Source organism: Pseudoliparis swirei, chromosome 19, assembly GCF_029220125.1.
Source record: "Pseudoliparis swirei isolate HS2019 ecotype Mariana Trench chromosome 19, NWPU_hadal_v1, whole genome shotgun sequence".
NCBI lineage: Eukaryota > Metazoa > Chordata > Actinopteri > Perciformes > Liparidae > Pseudoliparis > Pseudoliparis swirei.
Genome location: NC_079406.1, coordinates 3,246,898 through 3,274,146, shown reverse-complemented (window position 1 = coordinate 3,274,146; position 27,249 = coordinate 3,246,898). Strand labels below are relative to the sequence as shown.

General features: G+C 44.9%; 1 protein-coding gene across 1 annotated transcript; it reads right to left on the bottom strand.

Annotated features, from left to right (window-relative positions):
* Positions 1–4,093: 4,093 nt before the first annotated feature.
* Positions 4,094–26,868, bottom strand: stag2b (STAG2 cohesin complex component b). Its single transcript, XM_056440097.1, has 34 exons — positions 26,723–26,868; positions 24,599–24,729; positions 24,429–24,510; positions 24,143–24,286; positions 23,905–24,001; positions 23,656–23,732; positions 23,249–23,453; positions 21,849–22,000; positions 19,789–19,862; positions 19,555–19,678; positions 18,968–19,066; positions 18,462–18,541; positions 18,217–18,324; positions 17,699–17,810; positions 17,446–17,563; positions 17,258–17,361; positions 16,994–17,086; positions 16,807–16,896; positions 16,514–16,717; positions 15,773–15,843; positions 15,580–15,667; positions 15,376–15,456; positions 15,153–15,245; positions 14,438–14,612; positions 14,181–14,320; positions 13,974–14,075; positions 13,714–13,862; positions 12,238–12,366; positions 11,129–11,355; positions 9,952–10,171; positions 8,831–8,938; positions 8,608–8,734; positions 7,367–7,444; positions 4,094–6,055 (listed from the first exon to the last, which is right to left on the bottom strand). Exons 2-34 carry the CDS (start codon positions 24,640–24,642, stop codon positions 6,032–6,034), a joined length of 3,819 nt encoding a protein of 1,272 aa, XP_056296072.1. The 5' UTR covers positions 24,643–24,729; positions 26,723–26,868; the 3' UTR covers positions 4,094–6,031.
* Positions 26,869–27,249: the final 381 nt, after the last annotated feature.

Genomic DNA, 27,249 nt, shown 5'->3' with positions numbered 1-27,249 from the left:
ACAATAGAGGGCAAGACATTCACAGCTAATGTACACACACACACACACCCACACACACACACACAAACACACACACACACACACACACACAGAGAGCTGAGAGGAAGTGGCGCGCACTGAGGCCCAAACACACCTATGGCAACACAAGACACACACACACACACACACACACACTACCCGGGAGACGTGCTGCCGAATCTGAGGACGTCCTTGTTAGTGAGAAGAGGGGGGGAGAAGAGCGTATGTGTGTGTGTGTGTGTGTGTCTGTGTGTCTTATTTGGCTTGAGCATTTCTGGGCTCTGTCAATCAAAAAATTCAAACGACGTTGCTTCTGCTGCTCGAGGGTGTGTGTGTGTGTGTGGGGGGGGGATTCTTAAGGGGGATATTAAGACATATGGAGCGAGGGGAAGGTCGCCCGGGTCAGGGTTGAGGGCTTAGTGGTCGGGGAGCAGATATGAAGTTGGAAGGGCCGAGTCGTATTTATTGGACGGGGTGAAGACGATCCGTTCGTCAGAGGGCCGAGACGAGGCCCCGGAGAAGTTTAGGATTAAGACGCCTCCTCTCCTTCACATTATTAACCCAGTCGACTGATTCCAGGTCTGTTATCGAGAGCAGAGCCACACACACACACACACACACACACACACACCTGTGTGAGGACGGACGAACGGGTCCGACAACTATTTTGAGGAGGATGTTTGTTTGACGCACTGAAGCAACATCTCTCCCGCCGACCCCCCTTTATCGCAGCTGTGACCCTGACCCCCCCCCCCCCCACACACACACACACACACACTCCGACCTCGCTCTCCTGTACCTCCCCGTCCTCTCTGCGTTTCCTCCTTCCTCTCCTCCTCCTCCGTCGTCCACTCCCATTGGCCGTCGGGGGGGACCGCTCCCTTCCTGATACTTTTCTTTTTGGTTTACCGTCCTGCGATTGTGCCCACGTACGACGGTTTGAGGCTGCGCCTCCGATCGGAGAGCCGGCGGGACGCGGAAATGTTAGGAGGAAATACCTCAGCTCCAGGTGCTGGGGGTGGGGGTGCAGGAGGGGGGAGGGGGGGGTTCAGGGGTTCAGGGGTGAGAGGTGAAGGGTCGCACACCGGCCCCCTTAGGGTCCCCTGACCTCACATGACTGATGAATAGCGTGCTAACGAGGACCAGCTCTCTCTCTCTCGTCTTCGACAATACCCTCTTAATCCCCCCTGCACACACACACTCCCCCCCCCCCCCCACACACACACACACTCACACACACTTTCCTTGCTTCTGGCAGGCACAGGAGTAGTAACAGCTCTCTCTACCTGCTGAACCCTTTAAAGTACACGCCTCATCATCCGTCGTCTCCTTTTTCGGATTTATAATCACCATCATATTCGCGTTTCTTACTCTTACATAACCTGACCCCCTCACACGTGTGTGTGTGTGTGTGTGTGTGTGTGTGTGTGTGTGTGTGTGTGTGTGTGTGTGTGTGTGTGCCAGCGCCATGCAATACTTAAGAATAGATTGAATACCTTATTATTATTATTATCGGGCGAGGCGTTTAGAGTCCTGGCCGGCTGTGGAAAGTGACTCTCTTCTTCCTAATGAGGCGGCGGCGACGACGTCACACCTCTGGCTCGTATCCACGCCGCGAGGAAGGCTAATCACAGGCACATGCGCGACACGTACAACCCCCCCCCCCTCCCCCTCTTCTGCAGCATGCACAAATTGACATGGCGCGGACGCACACACATACACCCCCCTCCTCCCCCCCCATCATTGGCCCGGTCGTATCGCGGAAGCCAATTAAAGAGATGAGTCTTATTAGCGGAGGTGCCGCGGCCTCTCGTTAATCACCGGGGTTTCCTGGCGTGGGCCGGTGACACACAGGGGCCCTCCGTCATCTTTATGGTCCCCCCCCCCCCCCCGCCGTCTCATCGCTGCGCCCTTATAAAAAGACGCTCGCTCGTCCCCAAAAAGCTTTTTCACCGAGATTTAGCAGAGCCGCCGGAAAAAATGTGTTCAGTCATCTGCGGGGGGGTTTAGAGAAAATGTGGGAATGTAGACCGCAGCAGAGGCCCGCGTGTTTTTGTGCCCCCCCCCCCCCTCCTTTATACTCTAATTGAAAAAGCATAATTTAGTTTCAAGTTTCCCCTTGAAGAGGGGGGTCAGTCGCTCTCGGCCCTCTGGGACGAGAAGGCGTCTCGGCGAGAGTCGGAGGTGAGGAGAGAAGTTGTAGAGAACCAGATTCCCGGGGTCACTCGGGGTAAATATCACACGGGTCACATTGGAAGAGGAACTTCGCCTTGTTTTCTCGCCTCTCTCCTCCCCCTCCTCCGGACCACCTGCAGCTCTCTCCCGATGACAGATTCCCCATCGACACTCCCGGGGCCCTCGGTGTCAAAAGGGAGACTAATCCTACAGCTCGGTGCACAATGCCCCCCCCCCCCCCGTCACTCGTTCGGCGTGCCGCCCTCTGCCCACCGAGTCAACGCCGCCGCCGGGTTCCCACACTCCATTCAGAGCTTCTCCACTGGAATCCCGGACCTGTTCGGGCCCGTCTGCTTGAGACCTGCTCCTTTTATAACGAGGGCCATTGATCCCTTTTTCCTCGTTTCACATTCACCTTGACATCGCCGTTACGGCCCACAGAGCGCCTCCTGTTAATCCGGGGACGGATCACCCCCCCACACCCCCCTTTTCATTGGTTACCGGATATCTCATTGGGCGCACTTGGCACAGCAATGTGGTGGGCGTGACGCAGCGGGGGCCACGAGTCCACATGGGGGAACAGAGTCCAGTGGGAGTTGGCGTCCGCGTCTAATCTGGAATAAAGATTTCCCGCGGCGACCCGTTTACGTCTGAGATTACCACCAATGCTCTCATTGAGGATTAATCTGTGGGAAAAAATTCTGTGGGAGTTTATTCTCTTGCAAAGAGGAGTCTCATCATCCCCGTGCAACAGCTCAGAGAGTTAATCAACTCGACGGAAAGGGTTTATAATACAGGCCGCCGCATACGGTTCAACACACCGCCATCAAATGCTTTTCAGACGCCGGTGGATTAGTTTACCTCCTTGACCACGCCACATGAAGTCCATGAGAAGAAAAAAAAGCTGAATGTGTTATATGTTCTAGACGGGTTGTGATAACAGATACGTTTCCAATTGGAAAAAAAAGTGTCCAAAAAAAAGGCTAAATCAACAGCAGGCGTGCGAAGAAAAAATATTCATTGTTTGGATGCCAATAATAAAATTGTATATTTAGAAAATTCTTATTCTTATTATTATTATACACGTTTTAGGGGTCAACAGCAGCTAAACTGATGGGGGCCCTCGTGGAGACGTTTTAGTTGTGAGGAGCACGTGACCCGTGGCGAGCCCGACCTCACAAACAGAAGCAGACAGGAAATAAAATATTTTGGGGTTTTTTGGCACAGAAGCGCGAGACGATGACACGAAGTAACCTCGACAGAAAAAAACTGGTTCCACAACAAATATAAAAAAACCTTGTTTATTTTTTTTGCAATTTAAGGAGACAAAAAAACAAGCGAAGCTTCCGGGTGTGTGTGTGTGTGTGTGGGGGTTAAGTGCCTCACGCGCATCCTCCCAATAAAGCAGGCCACGTTGGGGCCTCTTCATGTCTCACGGGCCCGACATGAAGGGGCCTCTCCGCCCGCCATGTTTCATCTTAATAGCCGCATTGATCCGAGAGCTCCGTGCCGCTTTCATCCTTTTCAACCCCGCAAAACACTCTAGTCTGCGGCGGCGCGTTTGTCTCCGCACAGCCGGACATGTCTCTCTCTCTCTCCACTGGGTGGCGCTGTTCGGGTAGCGGGATGTGCGCGTTAAGGATGAAGCGCCCATGAGAACACGCATTCATAGCCAGAGAAACGTGTGTTATAGCTGCCATTGTGGGGCTCAGGCGCCTGTTTGACACTACCGCCCCCTGGTGGCGGAAGAGGGAATGATGTGAAAAGTGGGGAAACTATATTTAACCCCAAAACTGCAATACATGTGAAAAAAGTTAAATAAACAAAACAATCTGACTAACCCCAGTATTACCTGTAATAAGTTAATTGTGGTAAAAAGTTTTTAAAAAAGTACCCCAGATGAAATGTGTTGATTTTTATTCAAAAGTTACTGTCTCCAGACAAGTACAAATCAGAAAACAGAGTGACTGAAAGAGGATGGGATAATAGACAACAACTTAGAGTGTAGGCAAGAGTGCAGAAAAAACACAAAAACACAGAAATGGCCAAAAAAAACAAAAAAAAGAAGAATTTTGTATATATACACATGATCTAATAAGAATTTATACCAATGTCGTGGTAAGTAACAAACAATAAACAGTACTTTTTTCCTTAAAAGAATTTTCTTTTTTTACTTACATAAAATAATTAGGCAAAAAACACATATCGGCTGTTCATCTACTTTATCACATTACATATCTGACCACCTCATGTTTCCTGTTCTAAGAAGCCAATTATCCACCTTTTAAACATGATGATCCTCTGACATGGAAGATTACTGTGAGAGAAGGTGACCTCCACGAGCATGTTTAAGGCTTTAAGCACGGAATGACTACAAAATAAAAACCTCAGTAGACAAAACATTTCATTAAAACTTGTGTGACAAATATATGTCAAACTCTAAGCTTTGTCTAGCTGCCACAGCGCTGCTGAATAACGTTCATCTTCAGTATCGTCTGAACGACTACCTTTCACTTTAACATCTGAAATCTTTAAGTATTTTGTGAGGACTTTTTTTTTTATGTTGAGAAAACCTTAAAGCTGAATTTCACAAGTCTTTTTCATTAGTTTTATCCAAACTAATTTACACGTAGGAAAAAAGGTAGAAACCCAAAGACATTATTATCAAGACCAAAAAAACACGAAAAAAACCAACATAAAAATACAAATTTAAAAATCTTCCTCGATGCATGGCGTCGCATGCTTTCACTTTTTTTTTTTTTTTAAAGTTTTACTTACATTTCTCAGACTTTTTGTGACTGAAGGTTGATTAGTCGAAAATAAGAAAAACCAAAAGCACATATATAAAATCAGCACCGATTCATATATAACTTTTATTTAAAATGTAGAGGTACCCATTTCAACATTATGCTGCTGGATTTTAAGAGAAAAAAAAGATGTGTAATTCTTTGACTGAGCTGCTATCGGCCAGAGCCCACACAGTGGCACTACTGGGAGAAAAATCTGCTCATTGTTGGAGGAGGATGATGGGGGGGGGAGGGCACACACATTTCTCTAGTAGATGGTGCTTAGGGAGTGGTCCAAATCTTGGGGTAAGCTCTAGGACTTACTGCTTAACAGTGTGGAGCGCTCAGTGGACTCTGGGAATCTTCACAGCATAAAGGGGATCATGACCGATTCTACGAGACACCTCAACATCTTAACCACCAGTGGTTTTATCAGGACCTCAAATCAAGGCCCAACAACAGGGAGAAGGAACTAAAAAAGAGATAGAGGGAGAACAAAATAAATAAAGAGAGAGAGAGAGAGCACAGAAACAAAGACCTCCATCCACTTGGCTAACACAGTACAAGCAAGCTACTACAGTCTGTTTATAAATTACTACTTCACACCTTGTAACTTACTACAATTGTAAAAAGGGTTAGGACATGAACAAAAAAACAAACAAAAAGTATCTTAAGTTAAACACACCAATTCACCCCCGTTTAAAAAAAAATAAAATAAAAAGGAAAGAGGAGAAAAAGAAAATAGCTATCGTGGATTTGTCCTCAGACGTGTCTGATCTCTAGTTTGGAAGTGGCCTGTCACACTATCTGAGAACAGGAAGAGCTTACCCAAGATTATAAAAGTAAATATTTTGAAACAATGTCCTCTCTGAGCAAGCAACACTGAGTGTGGGTCGTCATTGGTCCACGTGGAGTACAAGCCAGACTTTTTTGTCGTTGCTTTTTCTTACAGAAAACACTTCTGTTTTCACATCTAAAATTCTCTTTAAATACAAAGCGCCTCTTCTTTTTTTTTCTTTCATCCCAGCGTCAAAATCATCTGGATAATTAGCTTAAAACATGGACACCCCGAGAACCTAGAGGGAGAGAGAAAAACACGTTAACGACCAGTTATTAAAGTTTGAACAACGAGAAATTCGTCGACATAAAAAGACGACGACAGTTTAACCGCCCTGAAAAACACGTGAACAATGAGCCGAGTTGGGTTTGACAATCGATCACGTGAGCATCAACTAGCATCCCGTCTAACGCTTTCATTCAATTGCCTAAAAATTCTAACGGCTTCGACTCCTTTTGACTTCCTGGAATAAAATAAAAAAATAAAAAATCCCCTTTACAACCTCATCATCTCCAGACTTGGGAGTAGATCTAAAAGCATCTGGAGATGGACGTGTTCTCCACGTGTTATTCAGGAAAAGCTCGACAGAACAAGACGCTGCGTGTTCGTCGAGGAGACGACCGCTGCGTTACATTTTTTATATTTATATCTATATTATTCTTTAAAAAAATTAAAAATAAAATGCATATAAAAATTCATTTCAAATCAATTATTATATAAACTCTTTATTTTTTTTATTGCATTTATTTTGATTATGGCTTTATGAAAACTCTAAAATAATAAAATAAAAATTTTAATATCTCATTTCAGAAAAAAAAAAAATTAGAAAAAAGAGGTTTATGTTTGTTTATCAAGTCAAACCCCAGGTGTTTGTTCAAGTTAATTAGACAATTCAAAGTGATTGTTTAATACTTTACTAGTATATTTTTTCATGATTTCTAATATTTAGAAGATAGAGATATTTTTTTTTTTTCCTTGCCATAATCAATACATATTAATAAAATGAAAAGCTTTGCAATTTTTCATCAGTTTTGTAATGAATCCAGAAGAATGCATGACATTTTTGTTTTTTTAATTGCATTACAGAAAATAAAGAACTTCATCACAATATTCTAATTTTCTGAGACAGTCCTGTATATATTTTTTTTGCGACAATGAAAAAGTAAAAAAACACCCACACGTTTATGTTTCCAGAGCTCTGTGCTCTGAGGAAACCTGCATGTAGAGAAGGTGTAAGAACACCGAGGCAAAACCACACGGCTTCTTAAAAAGGCGGGAAGCGGCAATTTAAGGTCGGGGGGGTACAGTCGGAAATAAAATAAAATCTGATTTGTGTTCACGAGTTAGAAATGACAAATGTTGCGTTTGGCTGCCGACCGGCGGGACTCGCACGCCGGCAAGCGGCCCGCGTAACGCCATCGGTCGCACGCCGCCAATCCTCCGTCGACTTCTGCAGAGTCGTTGCGGGGAACCTTCGCCGGCGGCTGCAGCCATCGCTCAAAAACACACCCGGAGACGTCCTACACAACAAGGAGGGGGCGCCGCTTACCGATTCGTCCATGATGGAAGCCGGGTCGAAGTAGTCCGGCTTGAGCTCGGACCTTTCTCGACGGTTCTTTGAGGGCGGCTGGAAGAGAGAGAGAGAGACGGCGTTTAGAGCGGATACTCAGCGGCCGACAACAAATTAATACGCAAACAATCTTTGAGCTAAAAATACGGAGTGAACATTGGAACCAAGAAATAAATGAAAATATGCATATTTTTCACGGATTTGAGTCAAAACGATTCAAGGCGTTATGGAATAATGCAAATAAATACCCCCCAAAAAAACATCCCTGAATTTATCCCGGAGCTAATTTAGGAAAATTGGGGTAATTACCTTCGCATTGAAAATGCGGAAGGTAATGTTTTGATCGCCGTGTATTTATTTATTTATTTGTATGTGTGTTATTCGCATAAGTAAAAAAGTATTAAACCGAATCGCATGAAATTTGGTGGGATGATTGGTTATTATCCGGGGACCATTTGATTAGATTTTGGGATCGATCGGGTCAAAGGTCAAAGTCATGAAAAGGTCAACATCTTCTTTTTACCATAGCACGGTCAATTTATATCCAATTGGCAACTAATGCCAACATGTTCATAATTCAATGCCCAATCTTGTGATATGTGAAGGTATGCGCTCTACCGAGTGCCCGTTCTAGTTTCCTGGTGTTTTGATTCAAAGTGACGTCTGAGTTCCGTCTCACAGGATGCAGCGCGAGCGTAAGCAACAAATAAACAGACATTTCTCTGGGATAAAAACGAGGTTTGGGCTTCACACTCATCGTATATGTGGCGCTCGGGTAAAAATAAAATAAAAAGGTCAAATAAATTCGTCACGTTGCCTTGCGGTGCAGCGACAGCTGTGCAGAGAGCCTTTCATTATGCTCTCAGAAAACAGATGTGTCCTTCCCCGCAGTCAAGAATTCTCTCTTTTGTCTTCTTTGCTCATTTTTTAAACGTTTGCGTGCAAAAACATCAACGCCAGCCGCTTGTTATTGATGTATGCACGCTAAACAGAAAGCAAGTCCTTTCTTAGAACAGCCTCCTGGTTCATTCGTAGGCAGCGAGCGCGACGAGGGAGCACGTCGCTCTCGGCTGGGGGAATCGCACGCTGGTCGAGGTTTTCGGAGCTCCGAGGTTCTTAAACCTTTTATTTCCAAAGTATCTCAGAACATCGTCTCCGGTATCGTGACCGCCGCGACTCGCGAGGTTCGATTCTTGAGGTTTTCAAAACGCGGTCCTCACCAGATCGATATCCAAGGTGTCGAAGTCCATGCCCTCGTTGAGGTCGTCCATACGACCCTCGGATGACATCATCACGTCCTCCACGATTGGCTCCTCGTCTTCCTCCATGAGCCCGGTGCCGCGACGACTGCAAGCGATCCAACGAATATGAAACCACGCATTTAAAAACGAGGCAACTTGACATACGTGTGTGTGTGTGTGTGTGTGTGTGTGTGTGTCTTACATAGCCTGCTGCAGATTGGTCCTGAGCTTGGCGTAGTTCATGGCTCTTTCCTGCTGCTGGCGTGCCTCTTCTTGCTGCCTCTGAGCGAGCATCCACGTCACCTGGGAACTAAATTGCACGAGAATTAGCGAATCCTTTACGCGCCGATGTTTTTTATTTAACCGTAGATATGGCAAGCGCGTCGGATGCAACCGCACGGACGGCCTCTGGCCTGGCGCCTACGGAAAGTCGGGTTGTATAAGTAAACTCATCAGTCACTGTCCCGGTTGGGCCAACACTTGGCAGGCTGGGATGTAAAACCCATATTACAACGTTTAACCCTCAAAATTAATTGCACGCAAATGGGAAATTTAATTGAAACCCTTTTGGCTCACGTGGTCGTCCTCTGATCCCACTTTTGAGAGAATAAGTGATGCACTGAACTGTAGGAATAAATTTGTAGTATATTGTGGTAAGAAGTGTTGGATGATTAAATAGAATAATCATAAAAGAGTTTCTGAAATGGCAGCGCAGACTAATTTAAAAGGGAAAGTCGATGTTGGACCGTGTAACTTTAGTGGAAGTTCACACACATTCAATGAAAGTTCACACACATTCAATGAAATGTTGGGATGTGGTGCAACATGGAGCTAAAAAAAAGAAGATTGATTTAAATTCAACATTAATCAGAACGTTTTTTGTTGTTGTCGTCTAACCAACTGAAAGTATTTTTCTTTTTGCATTAAAATAATTATTAGAAACTAGAAGAAAAAAAAATCTAGAAAAAGAGATGAAGCTTGAAAAAAAAAAAATGCTTCAATGCGAGACTTTATATTTAAATGAATTTAATTAAATAAATAATGATAAAGTGTGTAGTCAACACCAATGACCTGACATCAGAACGTTGTCATGTCACATGTTTGACGAGGTTTTGAACTGGCAGTATTTTTCTATTTGATTTTGCACTAAAATTAATAGAAACTAAAACTATATAAAAAAAGATGAAGCTTGAAAGAAAAAATAGTTTCTTTTTTTTGAATGTGAGACTTTACATTTAAATTAAATTAAAAAAACAAATAATACTGCTAAAGTGTCCATGACGCGACCGTGTGGCGATACCTCGGTGATGCCGGCGTACGTACTTGTAGTCCATGGGCGACTGAATGTGCTGCGGCGTCTGTTGATGGTGCTGCGGGAGCTGGTGGGCTTGCTGCTGGTCGTGGGGAAGCGGGTAGACCCCCATGAAGCTGTCGTCGCGGCCCCTCTTGGGGTCTCGCATGGCGGTGGAGGTGAGGTGGGGCGACGGCAACATGACGGGGGTCTGCATGCTCTGCTGCCACACCTCACTGCTGCTGCTCTCCTCTGGAAGGGGGAAGAAGGCCCAACGTGTGAGACGCCCACGGAACAATAAACCTGCCGCTTTGAGAGAATTGCTATGTAATTGATAATTTACGAGAACACCAATTTATAATATCGGCCTTCGTCAACTCTAAGCGGCTGCTTCCCCTCCCAGCGCCGACGTGACTCGTCATCGGCACACAGTTGAAGGACCCCGTGTGATCGACGGCCCGACTCTTCTGCCGTTTTAATCTCCTCACACATCAGCTGGTAGAAATGCATTTGGGTTAATCTGGGCTCTCACTTTGTTTTTTAAACATCGTTGCTGGGCTATAAAGCACGTGGCTCTCGCGAGGACCTAGTTTTCAGTTCGTTTGCGTGTCGCTAGGCAGAAAACATTCCCGGTTTGGTTCGTTTTCAGCAAGGAAAACCAGCCGAATAATGAATACTTTTAAGAAAATGTCAAAATTAAACTAATCGACTAACGTGAATGCCTATTTTGTTCCGAAGTGAATAATCATCCCTCCTGTTACCTTTGGGGTCAATTTGACCCCATTCAATGTTTAACGTCTCTAAAAAAATAATTGACATCATTAATTTAGCTTTATGTATCACGACGTTTCCTAATTTATTGGGGACAACTGGGAAAACATAACATTCACATGATGATATGTTTTCAATGTCCTGAACACAACTTGTACGCATCGGTGTTCTTTGTGGTCAATTTGACCCCAGGCTGTTTTTCACCGTGTAAAACATATAAGAAATATCAACTTTTTTATTTATTTAAAGGGCTATTTAGGTAGTCAACAAACATAAAGTACCTCACACTTAAACTTGGGAAACAGTATTAATTCTAATAATGTTCTGGAGGTTTTAATTACTGGGGTGAACTTGACCCCGAGGGTAAAAAGATGTTAGTACATTTGAAGGCAACAGGAGGGTTAATGACGGAGTGGATTTTCCTTAAGTGTCCAATACCCTCTGGCAGCTTCCTCTTGGCCGCTGAAGTTCCGGCCGTGACCGCGGGAGACTTGATCTTCTTGGAGCGGATGGAGGAGCCTCGGCTGGAGTAGCCGCTCATCACCGACATGGTGTCGTCGTCGCCGCCCGCCTGCAGCGAGTTCCTGTAGGAGATGAGGGGGAGCCAGCAGTCCTCCCGCTGCAGCGCCATCTGGAACGTCATGAAGCGCTCCAGGTACATGTGGCTGGAGGAGAAGCGGGAGGTCAGGAGGTGGAGATGAACGTACAGGGTTCAGACACACGGCGAGCGATGGCGCTGTACAAGTTTGAATTATTATTATTTCCGTGACTTTAAAATAAAATGTTCATGACTAGACATTTTGTGAAATCTCGGTCTATATATGAAAAAGTGAGAAAATGTCGTATTTAAACTATGAGACAATAGTTTGATTAAAAGAATAAATATTTGAGTTATGTATGCATGTTTCCTACTATATTTAAATGTGCTTTAAATTACTGTTATCATGGTTTTTTGTATTTTTGTATATCGTGACAGCGTGTCGTAGTTACACAACCTCCAAGCCACTGAAGGTAATGTTCTTTACACCCCAACTTCTTGGGGGGTGGCATTACTCTTCACTTCAGTATGTTTGCAAAATCAATAAAACAAAGATTTAAACAAAAGAATAAATATCTATGTCCTTTCAGTTAAGGTGCGTTCACTTGCAGCGCGAAAAAAGTGCGAGCACGAAAAGAGCCGGCTTCATATTTTGAGCGTCATTCTTTAAAAAAAGCATATTAATGAATTAAAACTCGGCGTCAATGGAGATACGAACACATTTCCATGACTTTTCCAAAACTTTGTGGATTTTTTCCCCCCCACAGGAATTTTCCAGGCCTGTAAATAACCATTTACAACTTCCAAGAATTCCATTTTCCAGGTTTTCCATGACCGTAAAAACCCTGCTATAGACACCAGCCGGGTGCAGATTCCAACTGGAGGATATGGGGGGGCTCACGTCAACCACGCGTCTCAAGACACCAGTTGTCGTAAACACCTGTTACACTGAAGCCTCCCACCCGTTAGCGGCGCAGCAGAAGAAGAAGAAGAAATAACGACTACTTACACAGTCCTCTTGTCTTGTTTCATGAGCTTCGAGGAGAACTCGCTGAGGATGTCCAGGAACGCCAGGTTGAGGGGAGGCCCTCCTTCTCCCTGGGAGCTGGGGTCCTTAAACGCAAACTCAATCCCATCCCTTGACAGATGCAAAGAGACAGAGGGCGGAGAAGAATAAGTCACTGGAGCAGAGGAAAGGAAAAAAAAAAAAAAGCTTTCATGGAAACAAAAAAAATAGTTGAACCGAACTCAAAAACTTGAAAATTCGATTCAGCCCATGTGAAGATGGAAGAAAGACGCCGTTAATAATTTGAACCAGGGACACCCGGTCATGCGGTCCACGTTTTGAAAAATCACCACTTCACTACTTTTCAGTGTTTTCTTTAATAGAAGCGGTCATAACTTGGAGAGCATTGTCAAACTATTACCGTCTTTCCCTGGCGCGTTTCTTTCTTGTTGGCGGAGCAGAGAAGCACTTTGACTCCTACGATGAAACCGCAAATCCCCGAAAACAAAGACGTTCCAAATCGCATCGAGCGGGTCGAGATATCCGATTCTCAACACAAGACACTTCTTGTGCGTCTCGCTCGCTTCAATCTCAAAGAGATCCCGGAGATTCACGAGTTTATTTATTCCACCAGACTCCGCTCCGCATTGTAACGCCGCGCAGCGCCGCTTTGAAACTTTATTAGATTTTAAATACTCGACGGAAAGAGCGCCGCATCGTCAGCCTGTCTTCTATTACTTTCAACTCCTGTGGCACATCTGGCATATCCCATTACACAGTGCACCCAGATGTTGCACAAGTGTAGGGGGGGGGGGGGGTAATCCAAGATAGCAGAGAGCAAATGCACATGCATCCGATTTCCGGGCAACCGTCCCCGAGATTATAATATAATAATCCACGTGAGAAAGAAACGAGAACATTGTGGTGGAAGCCGGGTTTGTTTTTACAAACGTTGAGGATTGTGCGACTTGTACAACTATATCTCGATTGCCATTGAAAATACACGCGTGTAATCTTTAAGAAAAGGTCAAACTGGCACGAAAGACATTTTCCGAAGTGAACAATAACAACGAATGTTGACTTGTGGCGACAGAAATTAGTGACAAATTTCGGATGACATTTAGGATTACTGCACAAGAGCAAAGCTCTTTGGATAAGTGCTCGGGTTGCTCACATGCAACAGACCCGTTGAGTGTTTATAGAGCTGTGGCTCTTTCTGTGTGTTTGGAGAGCCCCGATGTTAGAGGAAGAAAAACATCGGTGCATGGGAACGGGGCAAAGACGGCAAAAAAAACAATTTTTGCACTTAAGCCTCTCCAAAAATCCAGAGGGATGAAATAACAGGGCGAGAAGAAGCAGTGCTCAAAGGGCAATTTGTCAAATGTGACAGCTCCCAGATGCAAAAGGCCAAAAAAAGAAGAAAAAGAAAAGCGTACGGAGAGGACGTTGCAATGTAACACGAGCACGACGGAGACTTACTTGTGCAGCATGGCGATGGCGTCCCTGGTTTTGACCTGGTCGAGGCCGAAGGTCAGAGAGAAGCGACGGGCCAGCTCTTTGATTCCGCAGAACGAGGAGGCGGAGCGATCGAAGCCGTGACCCAGTTCAGACAGCATCTCGTTGAAAAGCTGGCGGGAAGAGGGAAAAAAAACAATAATAAAAAAAAGCGTTAAAAAAAATGAACAGACGGGTAACTGCAGACGTAATTAGCGAGCGAGCTAAAAGTGCGGCGCGCTGACCTGCTGCAGACTGAGGATGAGCGTCTTGGCGCATTGAATCTTGTCGATTTGCCGAGTCTTGCTCATCGTCTCCTTGATGATGTCGCCGTAATCGTTGTAATACTGCAACGGGGGAAAAAAGAAAAACGAGAGACGGCAGCGGCGACGTTAAGAACGACCTCTGTGCACACGTCCGCTCGGCGAGCCGTGGAGACGCCTCCGCCGTACCCTCATGTACTGTTTGAAGATGTCGGCGCCCGTCTTCATGTCCACCACGCAGAAGATGATCAGTTTGCAGTAGGCGGCGAGGAGGTTTCTCCTCTTGTGCAGAGCTTCGATCTTCAGGGCCTCGTCGTCCTGTTGCCCATCTGAGATGATTGGAGGGGGGAAAAAAGAAAAGAAAGTTGCTCCGCCAGTTGCCCATTGGCCCATTTGACCGGCGTCCCTTCTCACGCGCCGCCACGGCGGATCACGTGCGTTCGTACCCGTGCTATTCGTGTCGTCGTCCTGGTCGATGAAGACGTGGTTCAGGATGAAGGAGAGCAGCTCGGACTGCAGCGAGTCCTCCGAGCAGTAGACCAGAGGCTCCAGGTGTTCCCGGCCTCCGGACACCATCTGGTGGCTGAAGATGAGCAGAAGGTCACACAGGATGATGAATGCCTGGAGGAGAAACACACAAAGAAAAGGACAAACAAGTTCAAACTCAGCGTGCAGAAGTGGAAAAATAAAAGCAGATCAGGTTTTAAACAACGTTTTAAAGTATAATTATTTACCATTTGCGGAAAAACTAACAATCTGGTAACAAGTGGCATCAAAAACCTGCATTTAAATCCCTTCCTGCTACACCACCTTCTTACCAGCGCTGTAATCTGTAGACAGGGTTCATGTTGACCAACGGATTTCCAAGACTTTAAACCAGATTTCCATGTCTAAACATTTTGTGAAATCTCAGTGTCTACATGATAATGTAGTATTTAAACAAACAAATCAGAATTCCAAAGCATTCGGTATATACCGTGTAAATTAACATATGAATGAAACACATTTCCATGACGTTCCACAGACTTTTGGGATTTTATTTTTTCCCAATACATTTTTAAATGCCATGACCTTTCCAGGTTTTCCATGACCGTATGAACCCCGAGTGTGTTCCTGTCTTTACTTTAAAGTGGACGCCACACAGGTACGTTTGTGATTCACCTGTTCTTTGACGGCCGTGTTGACGTTGGTGAGGTAGCGCTGACACATCATACAGAACGCCCTCATCTGCTTTCTCAGGGTCACCGTGTCATCCTGATTTCATGAAAAATAAAAAAGGCAGGTTTTTCTTGGGGGGGGGGGGGGTTTAAACATCGCACGTACACCTTTTCCCTCCCGATTCAGAATACAGAAGGTGAGAAGGCTAGCCGGGAGGAGACCTCACCTTTCTGGCGCTGCCCTCAGAAGACTTGGCCAGGTTCCACAAGATCACATAGTGGGTGCACTGCAGCGAGTGGATGACGATCTGCTCACCGGAAAAAAAAAATAGATCCCGGATGTCAGTTTCAGAGTACTATATTTCGGGAAAATTACAACGTGTCTTGTTTATATGACTTTACTTGGTATGTGTGTGTGTGTGTTTAATAACCTGCTCAGGCATGTCTCCATTCTCTATGCCCGTGTTGAGCAGCTTGAAGTTGCTGGTGAACAGGTCCCACCCCGACAGGTCGTGTGCACTGCAACAAGTTTGAGAAAAGTTTCAGACGCGCGTGGACTCGCGACATTGGGGAAGCGGGTGGGAGGAAACGGGCACCCGAGGGGTTAATGAAGGAACGGCGTACTTGTGAAACGCTGTGATCCGCTTTAGAGTGGACAAAACCTGATAGGCGTCATCTTCATCAGCCTCTTCGCCCTGGAAAGAAAAGAAAAAAATAGTTAAAAGGCCGAGCCATCGAGAACAAACGCGAGTTTACGATATCCCTGAATATTCTGATTATGGAAAAAACATTTGTCTGAACACCGACACACTGCACCCCTTTATGGGAAATCAAGTCAACCCAGTTTGAGACTCGTAGGCTAACTTAGCCACGAGACGAGTCTCCTGATACACAACAGAAGAAATTTGCAACCCTTTTGTTGTGAACGGAGCATAGAACCGCGTGGTGGAGTCACTGGTTTAACCCTTGTGTTGCCTTAGGGTCATTTTGACCCGAATCAATATTACACCCTCCCCCCGCCTTTGGGTCATTTTGACCCGATTCAATGTTTCACCCTCCTGTTACCTTTATATTTACTAACATATTTTACCCTTTGGGTTCAATTTGACGCCAGCAATTAAAACCTCCAGAAAATTATTAGAATTAATATTGTTTTCCAAGTTTAAGTGTGAGGCATTTTATGTTTGTTTGTTGACTACCGAAAGAACACCGACATTAAACATTGAATGGGGTCAAATTAATCCTAAGGCGGGGGGAGGGTGTAATATTGGTTCGGGTCAAAATGACCCTAAGGCAACACAAGGGTTAAGAGGCACAATGAGTCAAAACATGCACGTGTACACGAGTGATGACGTCACCCCCTACCTCTTGTAGAAAATCCTCCAGTAGTCTGTTGAACTTGTCCACCAGCTCATCCAGCAGCTGGGAGCGGGCGATGTCCACCCGGTTGAATATTGTGAACTCCTCGTTGCAGAGCGAGTGGTACGTCTTGGAGCAGACCTCCAGGACTTCGGTGTCCGTGTGCTTCTCCACGATTTCCCTGATCTGACGCAGCAGGGACTCCAGGTGCTGGATGAGAGGAAGAGAAGACGCTAATTAATTTAGCATGATGTTACATCAACGGCTTCCAGGTTTCCCTCATTTGATCGGCGTCGTACCTTCTCTAGTCGTCCCGTGGTGTAAATTTCCAGGTCAAAATACTGAGGCAGCTGCAGCAGGTTCGTCACCTTCTCCGAATCTATGGCGTACTGCAGAGAGCAAACATTCAACGTCACGCGTTTGTGATTTACGACCACGCAGCTGAAGATGAACAGCCCCCGCAGAGCAGAGCCTGCAGTAACACACCTTGACCAGTAGAGGGGGCAGAGCCACAGCAAACAGCTCCGTCATTCTGGTTTTGTCATCCATCTGAGTCTTCCTCTCTTTTGCTGTCATCACCTGATGATGAGATCAAGAAAATGAAATGATTGTACTCAGAGATAGTTTGCATGCATGTCAACAAAATAAGAAAGTTAAGTTGTTAAATGTTAAGTTTACTATGTTACTTTTCTGGAGACGCGTAGCTCCAGTTTACTACTGGCAAGTTCAAAGTGCATTAGCCACTCTTACCCTCTTCCCTGTGCCTCGTCCAACAGGTGGGTGGCATTCAGCCGCCTGGCGTACGGTGCACAGCATGATTTCAATCAAGGCCGTCTCTTGTCTGTCTGTAAAAGCTGCCACAACAAAAACAAACAAAACAATCAGAATGATCTGCATCACATTTGTGCCCCTGAGCCGCAACACGAGCGACCAGGTACCTTCTTCTCCTGGCAACGGGTCGTCAAGCAGGAAGCTGATCATACACTCCCAGTCCTTCAGTAGCTCTGGACCGCATTCCCAGAGAGAGTCCACCAGGTACGCCGCATGCTCGTGGAGCTACGGAGAGAGCAATGTTCACACACACACACACACGAAGGACGGATAGTTTCATTGCTTACAGACCATCAGTAAAAACGACAGAAAGTGGAGCCGTGTGTGAGAGTAAAAAGTAAGAGTCGCCTCATAACATACCTCACTCTCCAGGAAGAAGAAGACAGTGGTCTTAATGAGGTTGGCAGTGGGGCTTTGTCTGCCTTTCCTCTTTGGGGCGCCTTCCTCCTCTGGTTCCCGATGGCTGAACAATCTTTGGGAGCACATCAAATATTAGTTTGGAGTCGTACAAAGGCAACGCAGAATTCTCCCGCTGCAGGAGCAGCAAGGCACAAACTAAATATCATAAACCAAGCCGAGAACTGACGGACTCAACACGTTAACAATTGAAGTTGGATGTTTGCGGGTTTTTTTACTCCCTCCAACCATACATCACTCAGATGTGGTAAGAGGTGTACCCTGTTGAACCTGTGACCACACCCAACAGTGATCACCACAGATCACCTGCAGTTCACTGCAGCACGGTGACAAATAAAACCACTGGCAGTCAGCAAAGAATAGGTTCTCCCAGGGTTGATTTACTCGTTCTCCTTCGTCCCCAACCCGCCTCCACATTCGTTTTCCTGAACTCATTCTCATTGGATGCATGTCTGACGTACTTCTTGAAGAGGAATTCTCCAGCTGCGATGGCGACGGGCCTGTGTGCCGAGTAGACCAAGTGATAGACACTCTCGCAGTCCTCGGGGGTCAAGACCTCATCCGTACTACTGCAGAGGCAAACACAGAGTCAGTACACTAAAGCTCTGAAGCAGCTCACACACACTTTACGTATAGACTATGGATAACTGAAATTGGGACAACAGCTAATTAAATAAAAATAAAGAACAAAAGCAGAGCCACTTACTTCAAGACTAGAGTGAGTAGTTTAATTGCTTGCACAGCAACGTCATACTCTTTGTCAAGAGTCATGGAGACAATACGGTCCTGTGGAAAGAGAGACGACAGATTTAATGAGCTATTTGACTAAAAAGGATTCAATTAGGTAGCGAGTGAAATTAGGTCAGGCCAATCACTAATTAATATATATTTGAATACAAATATATATATCAAATTATATATACAAATAAATGTATATAAATAAATATATACAAATATATATTTAAATAAATATACACAAATATATTTAAATAAATATACACAAATATATATTTAAATAAATATACGCAAATATATATTTAAATAAATATAAACAAATATATATTTTAATAAATATACAGAAATATATATTTAAATAAATGTACATATTTATATAAATGTATATATAATATATATCATGAGTACAGTGTTGATGTGTATGAGACACTAAAGTTGGAGCTGTAGTGTCGAAGTTGTCCAGCAGGTGGTGCTAACCTTGAAGCGGCTGGTGAAGAGCTCTAGTCTGGCATTGAGCTCTCTGTTGTAGTAGAGACCCTGCAGGGCCGTCAGACACTTCAGACGTACCTCACCTTGCTGAATGAGGGAATCAGAAATCAGTTAATGACCCCGTGCATGGACCAGTCTCTCTTCTTCTTTGTTTACAAGACGTACAGAAATAAACAACACTTGAAGACATTAATAGCCTAGGCTCGCCTGTTTTCTCTCTCTATTTGATTGCCTATTAAACCTGAAAGAAATCAATGTGTGTTCAGAGTTGTTGTGGCTACAATTAGCTTACACTTGAGTTACTGATTGGGCCTCGAGCAGCACACCCATCCAGGTGTTTCCACTTATTCCGGCTGATTAGACACCTGCTCAGTCTGCCGTTGTGCACGGATAAAATGAAGAATTATGGGGCGTCACGAAGCCGCCGTGGATGAAAGTTAAGCTCTTACAACAGGTGCAACCACACGAACAGGAGCGCGGCGGAGATGTGAATAAATGAAAGTCTGTGTTGCGTCTGCAACGAGGTAAATAAGGCCAAGACGTCTAAGTGTGTAGAGGAATGTCGCTGAACCCACCTTATCGTGCATCGTCCATCCCACGTATTTCAGATAGCTGTCGTTGAGGAAGGCGTCGCTGTAGAGCTTCATCCACACGCCGATCTCCTCTATACAGATTGCCCTGATTTCTGCTATCGCGTCGCTGTTGGAACACAATGTTGTTTTTAAAAGAATTACTATCACAGCGTCAAAAACCAATATCACGGTGACGCTCGGAGAGGATTTGTATGAGTGGAATGAGTGAAACCGTACCGATATCGATGAACAAACACTCCTTTGAATATCGCGTTCATCATATTTTCGATCTCATCTTGATTTTCTTGGAGCTGAAATGGAGAGCAGAGCAAAAACCGTGTGAGTTTAATTCGTCTTGGCCAAACGTGAATCCTAAACGGACGAGAATGAAGAGGTGGCCAGGGGGGCGTCGTTAACATAACGAGATGAGTGACGGCCCACGATGTCGCCGTGCGGCGGTGGAGCCGCACGCCGAACCGACAGATGGATGCCCGCTGGGACCGGCTGTTATGAAAGTTATTAAACGGACTGAAGTGATTCATAAATACTTATTTGTTTACACGCATCACTGGGCCGGGCTAGATTGGTTGCAGATACAATATCGTGTAGCTCAATGTAACCTGCATAATGTTAATGTGTAGGACACCATTAAGGCTTTTTATTTATATTTAAGTTAGATTATGACCTCTTTAAACCACAATTAAAAGCAGTCAATGAACTACATCACACTTGCCAGTTACTTTGTCTGGCAGGAGAGAGCGTGGGGGGGGGGGCACTATTAAATGAGTGTTGGCCTCAGCATCGCATTATAAAAACATCACTTAATTTGCAGAGCTCCCAGCGTGTTATTGCGCTACACCAGGGGTGTCAAACTCGTTTTCATCGTGGGCCACATCGGCATCGTGGCCGGAACTCTGGTTGCAACTGAAACTCTAGAATTGAAACTACTCCCGAGTATATTGTTAAACCGTCTTTGCATTCGATTATTTTTTTATTAGAGTGTAACAATGTTGGACATGCATTTCTAGAAATATATATAAGCAAATGTCTCTAATATTATAACATGAATCCATTTAATATTATATCCCCTATTACTTTATCAAAGATCAAAAGCACGAAGCAGAGTGAACAGACGGCACAGAAAAAGTTACCGTAAAAATAAAAGCACATTTTTACTCTCTTTTTTTTAAGAAAAAGGTGTTCATACATCTTTAAAGCAGTCATCATAAACAATCAAGTGAAACCTGTGTAAAACTGAACAAAACCAGTTCAAATATTTAGCAATAAAGAGCTTTACACTGCATATCTTTTCAAAACGACAATAACGAGCGATTTGTGAAAAAGTGTAATCAGCATTATTTGCTGCAATGAACCTTTCAATTAAAGCTCTTTTTTTCTTCTACGGCCACTCTTAATACATGCTCAATGTTGAGCTTTTGTTATGAAGGGCAAAAGCTGAGGTAGGATGTAGCAAGTCGCCGAGAATCTTAGTCGCCGCGCCTAACGTAAACATTTACACGAAGGTCCAGGCATGTCGCCATTTATTTATTCGTGAGTTTTAGTCAGTGTATTTTTTAATATGTGACGTTCTCAATAAAGGACTATCTGCATTTCCCACTTGTAATACCACTACGCCCCACTAGAGGGGTGCGACCCAGTTTGAGAACCACCGATATAAGCACTTGGGAAGTCCAGTAAAAATCGTAAATGAAACAACCCACTCCTATTTTCTTGCAACAGCCACTTTTTCAAGCGGGTAAAAATACTTCTTCCAATATGACAAGTTAAACTGACGCAGTGGGAGTTGAGGCTGCCTTACTTATGGTTTACTAGTGGCAGGAACAGAATTGTCACGTAAGCTAACTGATATTAGTTTAACATAAAAAAAGAGAAAACAAGTAGCTAGAAGAAAAAATGCTAGCTTTATAAAAAGGTTATTGCATTAAAAGGTTTTGCCTACATGAGAATAATAGACATGTGTGACATTTGCTAGGAAAAGGCGACGCCCTCTGCAGCGTAGTAACCACCGCGGTGGAGAACACCCTCCCAACGCTAGTGCCAGTGAAACTCATCATTTCCACAACTCTGTACAGGCTTTTATAACGACATCAACAAATACCAGCGCGTTCAAAACACATACCTAAAAAAGGGTCTGCGCCTTTCTGATAAAGTTTCGACTAAACCACGGCTTACGGTGCATCATCCAATCGGCATCTCTAAATGCAAAACGGTGTGTGCTGAAGTCAGCGAGTTTATTTTTAACAATAGACAGCAAATTGCCATGTGGCCACTCTCACCTCTTTGCGTTTCTGCAGAAGCAACTCCAGCCTGTCGGTGGCCCGTTTGGCCAGGATCTTATTCCTCTCCGCCTCGTACTGGCGCTGAGTGTTGTCCATGTTGATGCTCAGGTTCAGAGCTACATTCACCAGGGCTGTCATCAGCTTCATGGCTGCCAACGAAACATCAAGTTACATCAAGAAATGAGAAGAATCCACAAACACAACACCAACTCTTTAATGTAGTATTTAATAATTGGTCCACGACACACACACCCGACTTCACCCGACTTAAAATGTTGTAATTTTCTAGGGTTGGGTACCGAGCGGTCACCTTCGATGGGGAGACAGATGACAACGAGAGCAGCCTCCACTCAGATTAGTACGTTACGTTGATTGCAAGTCTTGCATTCATAAAAGTAGGCCGACAAATAATAAAAGAGGCATTATAACCATGTTTAAGCTCGCTCGTAGCTCGAGAGCGACAGTCTGATATCAGTTTTTAGAATATGGCCGAAGAGATTTTTAATGTCGTCATTTTTTAATCGGTTTTGTGCTTTAAAAAAAAAAGTAAGTATCGGTTCAGGCACTGTTTAGGCCACAGTACCGTTTTAGCACCGGTATCGGAAAAAACTCAAAAGATCCCCATCCCTTAAAAATAATCCATGGATGAAATAAAAATCGGTTGCAAACCAACGCGCTCCGATATTAAAAGTGGACGACCTAAAAAGGAAATTGGAATCGATTTATATTTGTTATCCTTTTATGAATAAAACCTTGGATGGGAATAAGTTTTAAATGATACGAGGGAAACAAACTAGGAATAAAAACCTGCATACTTATTATTACCCACAATACAACCGTCTAAAAACAGCTCCAATGGGCCCGACCCTCTCCGACCTGACGGCATCAAAACATAAACTCCACAAAAGCACTTTGCTGTTGACAGTGAATGACAAAGATGGTTTCCTTGACACATTACATGAATGTTTTGTGGTCACGCCACCCACCCGCTCAACTACATGACAAAAAAGTACAATGCAGCTGCATAAAATTATCTTGGCATTTCACTACCGATTGGAGAAGAAACTCATCTGCTCCACCGGGAGCCTTCAACACTTCATTTTAGCGGCTAAATCCGCTTTGTTATTCCGACACAAGCACTGCTAATGACAAAAGGTGTATTCAACATTTACAAGGACACCTGTGAGCGGTGTGGCTTTATCAGTATATTCATCATATCCATAACTTGCAACACTACCGCCAAAAGGTTCGGCACTGTGCCCCCAGAGACCTCCGAACTGCTACCAAATGCTATCAACTGTGCTGAAAGAACACGTAGATTACTGCAATTTATCGCAGATATTCAAATGTGTCTCTCACACACACACCTAAATAAATACAGACAACGCTCCTCTTACCTGCCAGTGTTGAGGTGTGTCTGAAGGCTCGGACTTGAGAGTCTGATAGTCCGGTGAGAAGGGAGATGACGGTGTCCATCATGTACTCATCATAGATGATACTGTATTGACACTGGCGCACCAGCACCGAAATGAATTCACAAAAGCTTGATTTGAACTTTTTCCACTGGGGTCCCGCGATGGTTAGAGGGTAGTCACCGCTGTCCTGCAGAGGGAAGAACGGCGGTCAGTGCAACGACGCAGCGCAACTGCAATTTGTCATCTCTACCCTGCATTAAAAAAAGGCAGCCAGTTCTATTGCATTTGGCAAATAAAACAAGACTAAATGTGATGATTGATGTTAAATTACACACGAGAGATTCATTGTGAATATGGTAATGATTATACTGAAAAAAACGCAAAGTTACCTCATCGAATTCCTCCGTCATTCGCCGGATGATCTCAGAGTTCTGCATGTTGCGGAACATTTCTCCACTGACCACACCTGATGCACAGAGGGGTTAGACGGACCATTCAATACGCGGTCAAGAACACCACCTCGGAGACAGGAGTACCAAATATGTCCGAGTAGTTTTTCTTCAGGTCACACAGATTCAAATGTTTTCCTCAATGCATAAAAAAAAAAAGAGTAAGATACCTTAAACAGGCACACATACCTTTACATCCCGAGCACTGGATGAAGAAATTGATGAGATCTAGTAGTGCAACATCTCTGTCAAGTTTGTAAGACTCAATCCAGTCATCGACGACGGACTAAAAGAAAAGAGGGAGATATGCAATAAAAAAAATATGAAGTCAATGAAGAATGCCCGCTAGTTATTTCATGTGACTGAAGAAATTGATTTTTTTTTTTTTAAACAGTGTTGCAAATTTTAAATATCTTGCCATTCATACCTGCATTGCACTCCTCCCCAGCTTCACCACCTCAAACAGCATCATGTTTTCCATGCCATTCTCCTGGTGGTGGCCATTTAACCGGCCGGCTCCCTTCCCTCCTTTGCCTTTCTCCCCTGCTGCTTTCTTCCCCCTCTTTCCACCCTGGAACAGAAGAGAATAGCGTAACAAAATGTTTAAGAGGGCGTATAATGGCAGAGAATACAAGCTAAATGAGATGTAATGCAACTAATAAAAGTAATACTGTGGTATTCGACCAGGGTGCTCTGACGTGTGCTTCCTGTACCTTTCCTTTCGCTGAGGTTGTACTCCTTCCATCGATATCCTCAGAGAAGTCTGTGTCTGAAGAGAATCGGGTGTCTGTATCCCTGGTGGATATCGGTAATTATTAGATTTGAAAGAAATCATACCAAGCACAACTCTTACAGAACATGTGACGTGGGAGGAAGAACTTACTGAGTAAAGGAGAACTCTGATGGTATTTCTGGTGCTGCTATCATTTCTGTAACATCTTCTGGATAACTTAAACTTATGACTGGCTTGAGATCCTCAGAAATTGCAAGGCAGGCGGAGAGGTTGCATGTGACCTAGAATAGATATTTACTACATGTCATTTATGCAGATGTACACATGCACAATCATTCCAACACAGCAGAAGTAATATTTGCTGCAAATATTAAATATGTACATGTTAGCAGATAGCACATCATCTGTAGAGAGAAAAAACGGTTTCACATGGTAACAGTGGGCGTACACTAACGCTCCTGTCACGCTCAGCTGTCTAGCCATTGGCTCCCTCCCCTTCTCTGCGCCCCTCAGCGTGCAGACGTCACACGAGGAACATTGAGCGTCTTCCTCAATGGCCAAATATGGCGCTGCCTTATCCGCCCCATACACATCTCGACCAATCAAAAGACAGTATCAACATCAACAAGATACTGCAGGCCACAAAAAAAAAATATTGCATGGTTGTGATGTGTAAATCGGCGCCACATACATCAAAGAGGAGAGCCGAGGTAACATTCAGAAATTAGGATTATGTCATTGTCCATAATTCAGGAACACATAGAAATGCCTTTTGGGGGGGGGGGGGGGGAGTCAATGGAGACAATGAAAGCACATCATATGCGTAGTCCTTAAAAGCTCAACTTGAACGATACCAATCATATACCGACTCCGGGGCGCCTGTGTGTCAATCGTGTTCCTAAATAATAATAATACACATTAACACAAAAATACTAGCGGTATAGGGCCGTTTTATGAGCGGTGAGAAGTCTTTCAATGAAAAGGTAAGCTATAAAAATCAGGTGTAATTTCAGTCACGGGATTCTCTCTCACAACATCACGCACACGATGGCCCACATCTTACATTTCAGAAGCTTGTACACAACGATTTAAGTTTAAAAAAATGCCCCCCTTAAAGTCAACGTAGATACACCGACACATCCCCGTGTCCGGAGGCAGTGATGTATGTGAGAGTTTTCATTTAACGGGGATGTGTATCGATTGGCGACCGAGCCACAGAGCTTGTTTCCTTAATAGCGAGGGAGACGCCAAGACGACGGGAATCTATGGGTGTAGACTGAAAAAAGTGGCGCCAAATCGGTCCGTGTATCTCGTAAACTTGTTACCGCGGAGCGAGAGTAGACGACGTTAGATCGAACGGAGCCGCGAAAAACAACCAACGGTCGGCGTTCCAGCGACTCAACGGTCGCACAAAAGTCGCCCCGCTCCGTTCCCTCCACGCCACGCCGCCGCGGCGGCGCTCTCCTTCGGCTCCTGTCAAAATTGACACCGGTGCGTCGCTAGCTGCTAGCGCCGGGAGCTCGCTCCTTTTTTCTTATTCTCTCTCCTCTCCCCCACGAGCGCGTCAGCTCGCGGGGGGAAGTGAGCGCGTGAAGCGGCAGCCGCGCGCGCCCTCTTCGTTCGAGCCGCCGAACGAACCGAGGGCGACGGGCGCGTGCAGTGCGAGCGTTTCCTCGCGCCAATCGCACCATAATAAACACAACAACGCCAACCCTTACTGTACTAGCGCATGCTAACACGGGCTAGTACACAATAACGATACTCAGCCAATGTTTCCGAGGACAATGACCGCTTTCTGGCTCCGAACCAGTCGAGCCCCGGCGCTTGTGCGCAGATAAAGCAAATGCTCAAAACATACAGCGCTGTGGTAATTAATCAGCCGATAATAATCACGAATGATGGGCTACGCTAACGGCTAACAGCTAACGTTACCTAAAAAAACATCACGTCCTTGCGTCCTCCATCTTGCCTCGGGAGTTTCAGCGCCGTATTGCATAAGCAACAAACACTTTGTTTACAAATATAAAGTGCACATAAGTTGCTCGGAACATTAAAACGCTTCTTTGAGCTGTGGAGTAAATATTTTTGCGTCACTGTGCCAAAAAAACCCAGGTCGTCAGGCTGCTAACAACCGAAGTAGCTGCGAAGCGCGAGCTAGCGAGGCGACTTGGTTCAGGCATCCGCGCTCAGGGCTCGTCGGGAGCTAGCCCGGCTAGCAAAAATACAAATCAACTAACTTCCAGATAGCTCTCCGCCATTTTACAGCTAACTTACCTTGTTGTAAAAAATGTAGTCCCGGCCGAATCGTAACTTTTACTATTCGCACACAGCGTCCGACTGAATCCCACTGCAAATCTGTAAAAAAAAGAGTTTAAAAGTCGCGGTCAGAGGCGGTTTCGGACGTTCTCTCACCCCGCTTGCTCCGTAGTTCGGTTTGTTGTTTCGACGACCTGGGAGGAGGAAATCCTGGTGCAGAGCTACCACCTAGCGGCCGCAACGCACCGCAGGAGAGACACGGTTGATGTGCTGACCCCTAGTGGTCACGGATGAGCACTGCACCGTAAGACCAGCGTTTCTTCATCGTGTGGTATTCTGCTCTGTTACAAGCTTTAACTTGAACTCTTTAGGCAAAATACGAACTTGACTCTAATCCCATTTAATTTGAACGCGAGTAATAGAAACGATCATGCATATTCAGCGCTCATTACCACCATGGTCCAGCTTCTACCCAGTATGCATGACCGGTAACTCATATGAATGAATGCATTTTTTGACACAGGGGGATTTCATTTCATCTCGTT

Bases quoted from the DNA above. Each gene is read 5' to 3' on its own strand.
- stag2b (XM_056440097.1), bottom strand. From the start codon at position 24,642: ATGATAGCAGCACCAGAAATACCATCAGAGTTCTCCTTTACTCA. The intron at 18,542-18,967 runs GTTAGCACCACC...CTCTTTCCACAG, and splicing joins TCTTCACCAGCCGCTTCAAG to GACCGTATTGTCTCCATGAC. The intron at 10,172-11,128 runs GTATTGGACACT...TCCCCCTTCCAG, and splicing joins CAAGAGGAAGCTGCCAGAGG to AGGAGAGCAGCAGCAGTGAG.